General features: G+C 50.0%; 3 protein-coding genes across 3 annotated transcripts; all 3 read left to right on the top strand.

Annotated features, from left to right (window-relative positions):
- The first annotated feature begins 263 nt into the window (after positions 1-263).
- LOC105700796 (splicing factor 3B subunit 4) lies at positions 264-2000 on the top strand. The gene is made up of 4 exons (XM_012426963.1): positions 264-303; positions 528-611; positions 682-956; positions 1032-2000. Exons 1-4 carry the CDS (start codon positions 270-272, stop codon positions 1869-1871), a joined length of 1233 nt encoding a protein of 410 aa, XP_012282386.1. The 5' UTR covers positions 264-269; the 3' UTR covers positions 1872-2000.
- A 1079-nt stretch (positions 2001-3079) lies between these two features.
- Positions 3080-4045, top strand: LOC105700769. The gene is made up of 3 exons (XM_012426924.1): positions 3080-3496; positions 3600-3801; positions 4011-4045. Exons 1-3 carry the CDS (start codon positions 3275-3277, stop codon positions 4043-4045), a joined length of 459 nt encoding a protein of 152 aa, XP_012282347.1. The 5' UTR covers positions 3080-3274.
- Positions 4046-7236: 3191 nt separating this feature from the next.
- On the top strand, positions 7237-11140 carry LOC105700768. The gene is made up of 4 exons (XM_012426923.1): positions 7237-7369; positions 7669-7810; positions 8971-9369; positions 11098-11140. The coding sequence occupies exons 1-4, from the start codon at positions 7237-7239 to the stop codon at positions 11138-11140; spliced, it is 717 nt and encodes a 238-aa protein (XP_012282346.1).
- The last annotated feature ends 997 nt before the right edge of the window (positions 11141-12137 follow it).

Below are 12137 nucleotides of genomic sequence, written 5' to 3'. Positions count from 1 at the left end.
ATTCATTAATGTTCATGAAGGAAATGGTATGTACATATGTATGTATATACAGCCACGAGAGGTTAATCGGTTTCATTAACCTGCATTAACCGATTGGATGCGATTGCGCGACTCTGCCCGTGAGCAATCTCCCAACTCATCTTTGAGTATGTCTATGCTAAATATGAATCAGTTTCTGTTTATGGCCGCTGAGTAGCAGCACCATACTATGAGTTCAGGAAATAATATTCGTGCTCTCATCTTCTCAATGTTCATAAATTAGTGTGAAAATGGCGGCCGGTCCGATTGCGGAACGTAATCAAGGTAATTTTTAACGATAATACGTTAATATAAAAATTGTATAACTTTATAGCACTTCTCCCAATTAGTAATATTTTCCGTTAATATCAGACTAACCATTGAGGGAGCGCTAAGCCTATAAAAAGTTAATTAACCTAGAATTAGAAGAGAGGTTTTCTTTGCTTGGCATCCGTACTTTAAGGTTTAGACTTTCCAATGATGTGCTAATGATGTCAATGGGTTTGTAGATGCCACGATATATGTTGGAGGTCTTGATGACAAAGTCACGGAGTCGCTTATGTGGGAACTGTTTGTACAATCCGGACCGGTTGGTAAGTATCTTGCAGAGTGTGTATTAGGCCAAGTATAAGTTTAGTTACATTAATGATTGTATTTTTTTAGTTAACGTGCACATGCCGAAGGATAGAGTCACTCAAATGCATCAGGGATATGGATTCGTTGAATTCATGGGGGAAGAGGATGCAGACTATGCTATAAAAATAATGAATATGATTAAGTTTTATGGGAAACCAATCCGTGTGAACAAAGCAAGTGCCCACCAAAAGAATCTGGACGTTGGTGCGAACATATTCATTGGCAACCTGGATCCTGAGGTTGACGAGAAGTTATTATACGACACGTTCAGTGCATTTGGAGTTATACTTCAAACCCCAAAGGTAATTGTAATTCCATATAGTAGAATGTCGTTCAATAAATTTAGGAGCCACGTTCTCATTAAATTTCATTTTTAGATAATGAGAGACCCAGAGACAGGAAACTCCAAAGGTTTTGCATTTATAAATTTTGCATCCTTCGATGCATCCGATGCGAGTATAGAAGCAATGAACGGACAGTACCTATGCAACCGTCCTATCTCAGTGTCATATGCCTTCAAGAGAGATGCCAAGGGAGAGCGTCATGGAAGCGCAGCAGAACGTTTGTTAGCTGCACAAAATCCCTTGAGTCAAGCGGACCGCCCCCATCAGCTGTTCGCTGATGCTCCACCTTTGGCACCTCCACCTATGCCGAACAGTAATGCAGCGCCTCATCAATCATCCCATCATGCACAACACCACGTAATGCACCATGGAATGGTAGTTCCACCACCTCCACCTCCGGCTACACCAGTGGCACCGATGGGTCATCCTCCACCACCGCCAGTGCCTCCACCACCCACAGGATTCCCTCCATCATCTATACCTCCTCCGCCACTACCTCCCATGTCGGTGCCTGCTCATCCACCGCTACCACCAGGAATGCCACCTCCGCTGCCTCCGATGCCAGTTCCAACATCTCAAGCTCAACAGACCAGTGGCAGGATGATGGCTCCTCCTCCTCCACATTGGGGAGTCGGAGGACCGCAACAAGGACAATTCCCACCACCACCTCCTCCATCCTCAACCGGTGGTCCGATGCCATTTGGACAATTCCAGCCACCTCCTCCGAGGCCTCCACCTGGATGGAGGCATCCTCCTCCTCCACCTGTCTCCCAGGGTGGACCTCCGCCACCACCTCCTCCCCAATTTCGACCATCCTTTCCTCCGAGAGGACCTCCTCCTCCACCTCCTCCTCACGATGGAGCCCAATACTAGTGTTTGACTACAATATTTGACCCGACCATGCTCGGTTCGTCTACTGTTGTGTGCATAATTCCTACAATTCATTTTCTACGTGAGTATTCTTTGTAAATGAAACACTGATAATAAATAGTATAATTAATATGCGCTGGAACTCGTGAATTCCATAATTAGCTATGTTTTGTGCGTTTAGGATTGGGAGTAAAGTAAGGATCGCTTCTCCCACGAGTTTATCGATTAGTTTTACGCACTTCACGCGTCTTCTTTCCGTATCCATTAATGCCTGCGCGTACGTAGGGTGACCTAAATTCCTGACGTCATTCATATTTTTATCCTACACGTAGCGAGATTGATTTTAATAAAACAGGGCCTTCGATGGGGGACAGGAGGTCAATGGTAACTGGCTACGGCCGACCGATTCTCCCTCTATTTCGGGGACCTTTTCGTCATTTAATAATAATCAATCGCGATAATGAGCACGATTATGCCCTCCCCTCCGTAAAGAGACTCGATCGACCTAGCGCTTGGCTAAATGCATTTGTCGCAAAACTCAATCGAGTCCGTCTCTTCCTCGTGACTTCAAAATGCAAATGGAAACCAGGGAACGGTTCGGCGGTCCCTTTGTGCTGGTCAATAACTCTGGGGAATTATAGTTCATCGGAATATCGACTTATAGTTGCGCGCAAATAGGGCTGACGTATACGAGGGATCGATCATTCCGAGGTCTCTCTTCCCACCGTCGGCGGCACATTAAGCCGGTAGCGTCGCGACGTCGTTGCACACGTTGCTCCGACGCGAAAATAGTTGTCACCACGCCGTCCCCCGGAGCAGGACGAAAAGGAAAAGAAATCCTCTCGCCGCCCATGAACCCACTAAACCATAAAACGCGAAAATTAAAAATAATACGTACAAGTAAAAATAAAAAGCCGCGCGAGTGGAGCGAAAACAAGTGCTGACCGGCGAAAATAAGCGATAAACAGTCTCTTTCCCCTTGTTTCTTTTTTTAAGACCCAAGGACAACTGTCCGTGGATCTTTTTCCACTCGTGAAGTATCTCGGGGATAAAAAACGAGAGGAGGACTCAGGAAAGCGTCCTGGGGCACGGAGTGTTGGGTGACTTCCGAGGAAAGAAACCAGGGTGGCTCCGTACACCGGAAAGATTCAGAGTTTGTAGTCGAAAATTCATTGAAAAGTCATCCTCCCTGGTTGGCTAATTGGGATTAATTTCCAACGCCCCCCTGGAGGACTTTTGCAGCGGGCTGAGCCCTAGGGAAGTGCGCAGAGTTCCATCGAAGGTTGGGTTGGTTTTAAAGCGTTTCTTCGAACGCTAATGTTAATCAAGGGAAGTGTGCTCGGTGCTTTACGGTTATTTATAAATTACTGACGAAGAAATGGAATGAATTATTCAATATCGAGGCAATGGCACGTCTGGCGTACGAGTGCAATGTTGGCCTTCGAGACAGCGCCGGCAACGACAGCAACGCCGTCCCGTTCGCCTGCACCGCGGATAAGTATTGCTTGTATTGCTGCTGCAATCCGCAATGCTGTTTGCTGGTGCACCGAAGACCGCCCCGGCACTTTTGGGAAGCCTGGTACTTTTGGCTGGGAATTGCATTGCTCGCTCTTTTCCTGATCAGCTCCGTAAGTGGGAATCCCAACAGATTTGGGGACGCCCGCTGGTCCTCGAGTTTAATGCCTTTTTCCCCATTTTGTATTATCTTTTCTTTTTTCTCTTCCGCAACAGGTCAGCAGCTACGTGGTCAGCAATTGTAGACACCATAACCAGAACCTGGGGGACCAAAGTCGGAATAATCGGAGCCCTCCTCGCAGGAACGAGCATGGGAATCCCAGCGAGATCTCCATAAACATCATCGCCACCCCTGGGTTGCTGCCGCAGCACACGAAGATGCTGCTGATGCCTCCTCAGTCCAGCATGGCGCACATGAGTTGGTTTCTTCTTCCTTCCCTCTCTCTCTCGCCCTAGCAATCCATTTGCATGCCTATCGAGCGGGTAATTGGTATGCGACTTGCGTGTGAGTTTTATGAAACGCAAGTCCGCGTTTCCATCCTGCCATGTCCTCGCATGGGGACTCGGTGAAATTGAATTTCAGACACGGTTCACGTTATTACATTTTCTTTTTTATCCTCTCACTAGTTGCGATTCACATTGCAGCTCCGATCGTGGCGTGAAGTGGTCAGCGACTTCGTCGAGGAACCACCACCACCGGCTGAGACCTGGCCCTGCGACTCTGTCCGATGCAGCAGTCGAACCCTGGCGGGGATTTTTCAAAATAATCGAAGAAACTCCTTTGTCAATTTGGACAAGTTAACTTACACTCTGGGTTTCACTATTTGTAGGGATTCTTTGAGGAGGACCGGGATTCCCAATTTTTGGAAGTGGGTGTTAGCTTGCCGTTATTGGTTAATAGCGATGTCAATTGGATCGACGACCGCATCGGTAATCGGCGATGCATCCCTGCTAGAGATAGCACCGAATCAGAGGCAAAAGGCAATAAGTCCCTGGCGAGCACGTATAAGGCGCAACCCCTCATTTCGCTCGGCATCTTAAATTGGCCTCAATATCTGCCATTTAGCGCGATATACGCCTCTTCGTCCGAGGAGACCGGTCCCTCGGCGAGGTTTGTTTGCAGATCTCTGCTTACCGGCGGAGGATTTTTACCTAGGGGAACCTGCTGCCACCTGGCAGGATCCTAACGAGTTTCTGGGTATCTAGGAGGAAGGTATCCTTCACGGGCCATCCTGCTATTTCCTTTTCTCTCGAGGAGGACTGATTATCGAAGTAGGAGAGTTTCAATCGCGGTAAACGAGCCGTGAGGCGCGAACGGTCGAAAATAGACGCCAACCTAACCTATCATCCCGCTCACCGGACACAGAGCCTCTCTTTACCGAGAGTGATCGAGTCGGGCCGCAATTAAGCGTTTTAATTAATTAAATGTACACGAGAGTGGAGATAGACCTCTCGGCTTCTTAAACGAGCTACTAGCCGGGAGGAACAAGGACTCTTTCTCTTGCCGTCTCGTGCCTCTCTTTTCGCCTTTTTGTCCCGAAAGGATAGCCACGACCAAACTCGTTCCTCGAGTCCGGGCGCAATTCCCTTTAACAATTAACAATTAAGCCGACACGACGCGGACGCCATGTCCGTACCTTAACCTCCTAAAGGACCATTAAGGCCCCCCCAAGGTTCTCGGGGGTTCCAAAGGCTGCCTGGGAGAGCGGATACCTTCGGGAGACCAAAGTCTGCAGATCTGGGAGTTAATTAAAAGGGACAATCGAGTAAACGAACCGACCAACGGGGGCCCTAGGGATTGGCCAAGGAAAGGAAACGCAGTCTCTCGGCCTCGCGTGTTATCCTCCTCTCTTTGTCCCTTTTTCCCCGTTTTTGCGTCTCCGACTCTAAGAGTGCCTTTAATTAAGAGTGTTCCTTAAAATTCGTCCCTTGCCGATGAGGACACCCGAAATGTCCGTAAAAAAAAAAGAATTCCTTCTTTCACGGAACAACTAACGAAAGTATACGAGGAAACACATTTTAACTACCATTAACGCCATTATTAATCCTAACATATCGAGTAATGTTAAGAACGAGCAAAGAGTCAATTTGCACTTCCCCGGAGTGCTCAATTTTTCCGCAGGATGTTTAATGACGATTTTTTAAAAAATCTTCTAAGGGAACAATTTAGCTCCGTTAATTCTCGTCGTTCGCGGTAATTACTTCGTTTGTGTGTAACGTGTACATGGAGAGGTGGGTCAATTTCGTCTCTAAGTGTCCTTATTATCTATGCGGTTATGTTGTTATGGAACATCCACTTGACTTGAAATAAAGACACGTGTGACATCGTTAGTGACTTACTGTTCGTTTTCCCGAAATAGGTAGAAATTAAACAACGAAGTGACACCTTGGCATAAATAACGAATGCGTGGATGAATAAATAATAACGGCCATCCTTGGCGGCGGTTTTTCGAGGCGCGCTAGACGCACGATTTCCTGCCGTGCAAAAAGTAACGGGGCGAGCTCGGAGCTGAATGCATTCGGATGCACCGTGTCGTACTTGTGCGTTTACGTCCGCTTCATGTGTACGCAACGAGGCTGCGTCGGTGTGCACGCGAGCAGTGTATATACGCACTTCTCTGCTGATAACCTAACCCGAGTAGCTCGAAGGACGCTCGGATAAAGAAGCGTTCCGAGGAGCCTGGTTAACGTGGCGAGGATTTTCCCGATTGCGTTAATTCTCGTTACCGATTGACATTTATTTCGACTTATTAGAATTTATTATCACAGAACCTAGATGTGATTACTTACGTTTACGGGCTCGCTGGGGGAAGTTAGAACGGTTTCCGCACCTCGTGAAGCCGTCAACGGCCGCCAGCAGCGCGCAGTAGCTTCCCCCCGACAACTTTAGACCCACCTCGCGTCTTCACACCTTTGATAAAGGCGAATGAAGGAGGCGCCGTCGTGACCAACGACTGAGAAATACTCCCTGGATGTGAGTCATCGTCTTCCCGAGGAGCCATCCACCCAGGACACCGTGGTTTGGCTTGTTTTTCGAATAAACTCAGCTAGTTTAAGAGAGCGCGGGCGGCCATCTTAAAGTATGCGTCTGCGGCCTCGCGCGTGTAAATCTCGCGTCCCCCCGGCTCAAAGAGACGCCAAAACTCGAGGGACGCCGAAAAGAGCCTGGGTTTCTTTCTTTTATTAACTGCTACTCAGACAGCAGGGCTCGCGTTGGGTCCTCCGAGGCGTCGCCAATCGCCCAATCGAAATAGACGGACGTAAATCCGTAAGGTGCGCATACCACGAGTCGTGGTACCCACTGACGGTTCGTTTCCACAGAGTGGGAGGGTGCTAAATTTGGAGGAAGAAGCCACTACAAGGCTAAATTAATGCGAAAGCTTTCTCGTGGAGGCACCCCTTGGGGAACATTTCCAGATCACTCGTCGTCCCGACCAGACGCAGTCTTCTCTGGGGCCGGGACCTCTTCGGAACCTCTTCTGGACCTCTTCCGGACGTCTACGGAGCGTCTTAAGGATTTCTTCGGAACCTCTTCAGGACCTCTTCGGAACCGCTTCTGGACCTCTTCGAGACGTTCAAAACTGCCCCAAGATTGGACATGCGACCCTTTCGATCTACCCTCCTGACCGTGGTCATCTTCTTCATCGATTTGATAAATATCGAAGGCAAGTGCGTTCTCTTCTACGATATCCCTCACATCCTTGTTTCCTTCCAGTGGTCGCGGAAGAGGGTGAATCTTGGATAATGGAAAAAAAATAGAATATGACGGAGAATTGGTGCCTAGTGGTATTTCAATTGCCCGGTTTCTGGGGCGCGTCGATGGCGGGAAGGAAAATGCAAGTGCAATTCCCCCATGAATAATGGATGTGGCGAAAAGACGGCGACATTAAGGCCCCCTGGCCTGAATTCTCGAGGCGATCCACCGTTGCTGAAAATCCTAACCTATTTCTACGTTTTCCCGTCGCAATTCGCAGGATTTATCGCCGGTACGTCGATTCGGCTCGTGAAATGCCCAACCGCGTTTACCTAACCTAAATGCCTGCGAGTACCGGCCGTCACGTTCTCAGAATATGCAAATTGAAGTGCGAGGCCGACCGAGTTAGGCCTCGAAGAGTCCGTCGATGTTCCCAATCGAGTTCCTCGACATTGTTGGCCTCTAAAAATAGTCCACCTGATTTCCAGGAACTTCGGGACGTCATCGCCCACCTCGGGAGTTGCTCGCACGAATTTAACCCGTTCCCTTTGAACGTTGCCGATTGGACTGAAGGAATTCGTTCTTCCCCAGGGAGAAAATGCACCTGTACGAGCAAATCCTGCAAAGAAGCCGGGGTGAACACCTGCAGGACGAAATCCTTCTGCTACACGGAGCTGATCCTAACCTCCGACGGCAACCCGGGGGAGAACACCACGACGAGGGGCTGCACAGAGTCGGTACACCTTCTTGGACCACTCCTAAAGGAGAAGCTCGAAGGAAGGAATGAAAATGGACGAAATCGAGGGCTCTTCGGTGGCTTTGACTTCGAGTTGCGCCGAAGCGATAACCTTCACGAGATAATCGAGTCGAAAGGTTCTCGGTCCTGGGGTAATTAAAATCTGCGAGACAACGGGCGAACATTCGCTTCTTTGGTGTCTCCTCCCGCGAGAACCGTAATTAAAAATTATCGCCACTCGGGGAGGTTAGGTTGACCCTGATAAAAGTTCCCCGCCGATAAGGGGATGCACCGAACGGCGGAGAATAATTCGCCGCGCTCTCTAGAAAGCTTAGTGGAAATAATACCGGAGGAAAAAATTAGGCATTTGCTCGTTGGCGATCTCTAGGACTACGTGGACTGCGAAATGAACAGCTCGACGAATCGCGACGTGGAGTCAGCAAGTCGGGACGTCAACGAAAGCGAAGAATCGAAAGCCGGCGGCCATCTTGGAGTGCAAGCGTTTGCCCTTTTCACTCGGCGGTTTCGCAGTCGGCATTGCGCCCGAGCAATTAACGGAATAAATTAAATAAATTCCGGCCGAGTCGTCGCTTCGCTCGTTAATGCCGATTCCCGATAAATAACGTTTATCGCTCTTAGCGGTGATCGAGGGAGCGCGTTAGAGCGGGTTGGCCTTAAAAATCGGGAGGAATCTTTACTAAGCGCGGAAAAAGGAAGATGGAGTAACGCTCGGTGCGTTTCTCGAGATCTCCATCTATTTCTGGGACGCCTCGCAATCCCCCGTTAATTATTACTTCCCCTATGCACTCGGGCTCGCGATGTAAGCAAATAAATACTTTATCTCGAGTGCGGTTCGACGAAGAGTCTCCGTACACGTACGTAACCGCAAACCCATGTGTGTGGTCCCGATAGGCGGCTCTACATGGCCGGAGACCTCGGGTCATGAACTTTATCTATCCCGACATTATCTGACGAGGGCACCCCGATTGCCCAGAGGTACCGCCATTGCGCAAAAAAATCTGAACCTCGAGTCGAACCTGCCGACGCGCTTCCAAGTCTCAAACAAGAGAAGGATCGTCCATTTCCTTCCACATTTTCGAGCAATATTTTCAAAAATATAATTGCCCCAATTTATTAAGTACTTTTATTCCCAACAGAGGTGCACCACCCTTGCTGTGCGAGACCAAGATCTGGCCCAGGTCGAAGCCAGGAGACCTCCAGAATTTCCCCCTGCTTGTGCTCAAGTGCTGTGACACCCACGACTACTGCAACGCCGGTGACCTGACCTCGACAAAAATGGCCAAAGACCCTGAAGAGGATCGCCAAATGGACCCATCGACCCCTCAAAGTCTGGGTCCTCTAAGGGGACCCCCTGGCCCTGACCTAGGACACCCCACAACCGCAGGTCGAGGTCACGTGGATCGAGGTCCACCTAGAGAGACATACGAGTCGAAAAGCTACGCCGCGAGCCTGATGCGACCTCTGCACGTCGCCGCCGTGGTTTTAGCCTTGGCAGCCCTGATATCCGTCCTCGCCGCCTGCTACGTAATCACAAGGTCATTCGATTTTTGGTATCTCGATCACGTATCGGTTGGCACGACTGACGAGCGCAAAACTCGGAGCAAAGAAGGCTGCCGTTTCTTTTTTCTTTTTTCTTTTCTTTCTGGCAAATTTCCTTTTAGTTTAGGATCGGCAGGGCAATCGGTAGGATCGGGTAGGATGAGCGAGCGATGATGAATGGCGTGTGGCAGCGATGTCGAGACCGGCAAAGGAAACCCCGATAATTGGTTAATTTGCTTAATTACACGGCGACCAGAGGCCGGCAGTGATTGGATAAACTGACTCGGGCGGATTATATGGTCGGCTTTTTGCATTCCATTGTGCAAGTGCAAGTGTCTCAACGCATAGCTACGTGTAAAGTAGCGGTCTCGAATCGATCGAGGGCCGGGAGATCAAAGATCAGCGTTACGTTCCGTCGGTTAATTACCGAGATTCCGCAACGCCGATTTATTCCCCGTGGCCGGACTTCGTGCCGGTGCGTGTGTGGACAACCTGGGGTGCGCACCTCAAACATGGCGGGCGTGCCTCCGCCCGCAATCCGCTACAAATCAGGGTTTTCCTTCTAAACGGTGCGTGTCATAAGAAATTGCTTCCAACGAAAGTTGGAAGTATCGAGATGGGGCACAACTTTTGTAGGAAGCACTTTTTCGTGTCGAGACCAGGTTTAGAGCTAGGAGCGAAAGGAATCGCTCGCGAGCGCAGCTCCGACCTTTCCACTCGGGTGTCGGTTTCCAAACGAGAAAAGCAACGGCAAGCGTAATGAGCGATTACACTCGGCAATGATTTAGGGTCGTTGAAAACAAGGGAACGAGTGCTGTATGCTCGGACTTTGCCCGGCTATCATCGCGTTTCACTTCGCTCTCCTACTTCCCCCGTTCTCCATCCCGCCTCTTCGATCGCCATTCGCCGCACAATAAACTCCGTTATCAGATCGCCTCGCTCCTTTTCCTCAACTTCTGGCCAGTATTTCCACCGAGTTTCCTCCGGGGAGTTTGAAAGACCGAGAAGAGTCTCGAAGGTCTCCAAGTATGCTCATCGACGAGGTCGCCGATGGCCGATTTCGGTGGGCCCAACTTTAGCAGGCCCCTAAAAGTCAAAGTCACCCGTCCGCCCTGTTATCAGTGAGCAGTCCCCAAATAAGAGCCCGCCGCACGCTTAAACAGATATAAGGCCCAGGGCCGAAGGGGGTCCGCCCTCTAATCTGGCGGGGCCGGGGCCCTAAGTGGGTTTTCGAGTTCGAGAATGTCCGAGCGGGCCCCGAGGCCCCATGCCCGACTTCCGTCGGACTCTTCTCTTTGGGCTTTATCGGGCCTTCCAGAGGAGCCGACCGGGCCCAAACCGCGGGGCCAGACCCCCTCCACCTCCACTTCGTCATTTTTACCCGCTGGGACCGCCATCTATTCTCCTCCTTATCGCTGACGTCGCTCGTCACTCTCTGCCTGCTTTCCCTTTGGTGAAGAGAAAAAAAAAAAAGTGACGCCGGAGAGGGACGCGAATCAATTTGCGACAGTGCTTGGCGCTCCATTTGTTTTTAAATTAATAGCCGACCGCTCCTTTTCTTGCTTCGCTTTTTTTTTTTTAAGCCTACGGAAGCGAGGTGGATAATAAAAATAGAACGGTTGACGCAGATCGTAATTATTCAATCAGAGCTCGGTTTTTGCGCCGGCAGAGAGACTGTATCTGTTGTCCGAGTATAATGAATTTCTTTTTTTCTCTTTCCGCAGATTCCTCAGGAGTTATCCATACGTGGGCAGCTCCGTGGAGTAATGGCGGACGTCGCGTTCCCACGAATTTCTGCGCGCGAGGATCCACCTGGCAGGATATTCCGACTGGCCGAACCACTCAGGTACGCTCCGACTAATTGCCGTCCCGAAACCGTCCGACGTCCCTCCCGTGGTAAATACGCCGATGCTATCCGTGTTCTAAAACGGAAAAAGAAGGAGAAAGAGACTCCCGGGTTATCGGGCCATGACAGCGTGTTCGTACCCCTCTGCCCCGCGACATGGGTATTTATGCTGCCACTATACTTTCGACTGTTTGCCGAGCTTACAGCCGAGCTAGTTTGTTCTGGACGTAGATAAGGATAAAGGACAAACGAAGAGACGCTGATAGCTCCCGATATTTCCGACGGGTCCGGTTATATCTGTCCATTTTCGAAGCCCCGAAACGTGGGAGCGTCCTTTTTCCGTGATAATTTCCACCATACGACCCGACTCCTCGAGAGTTTCTCAGGTGAACGACCAGGAATGTGCGTCGACATGGCACCCGCGGTGGCGGCCGCCATCTTGGGTTGCGGTATTGCACCGACGAAACAAAAGGAAAGAGTGACGCCAGAAGCTTTTGTTCCGGCATAGGCAGCTGAATAATCTGAATTCCGTCGAAGCATGCCTATCGCTAGGTTGAGATGCCCCCGAAATTAGGTATCCGGCGATTAACGAGAGCCCGAACATCCCGGGGGGAAATATCGAACCGACACGAGTTTCTAACCCCGGCCCACCAGGTGCGTTGGCCATCTCCCGTGTATAATTACACCTGGACTAGCCAACGAAAGGCCCCTCCGTGTTCCACAGAAGTTGTGAGACGTTAAGAGCTACATCGAGGCGAAATTATCGTACATCCACGTCTCCTATAAAAACTAGACCATGGTAAAGAAACCCACGCGATCCCTTGCTAGGATTCGCGAGGAGTCGAAAAAGGACGAAGAGGGGAAAGAAACGAGCTGCGACGTGTAACTCGCTGGAAAGGTACATAAGGTAGAGGCCTA

Source organism: Orussus abietinus, unplaced genomic scaffold (assembly GCF_000612105.2).
Source record: "Orussus abietinus isolate OABI.00-Male unplaced genomic scaffold, Oabi_2.0 scaffold9, whole genome shotgun sequence".
NCBI classification, from domain to species: domain Eukaryota; kingdom Metazoa; phylum Arthropoda; class Insecta; order Hymenoptera; family Orussidae; genus Orussus; species Orussus abietinus.
The sequence above is the reverse complement of the archived record's forward strand: the minus strand, read 5'-3'. Positions and strand labels throughout refer to the sequence as shown.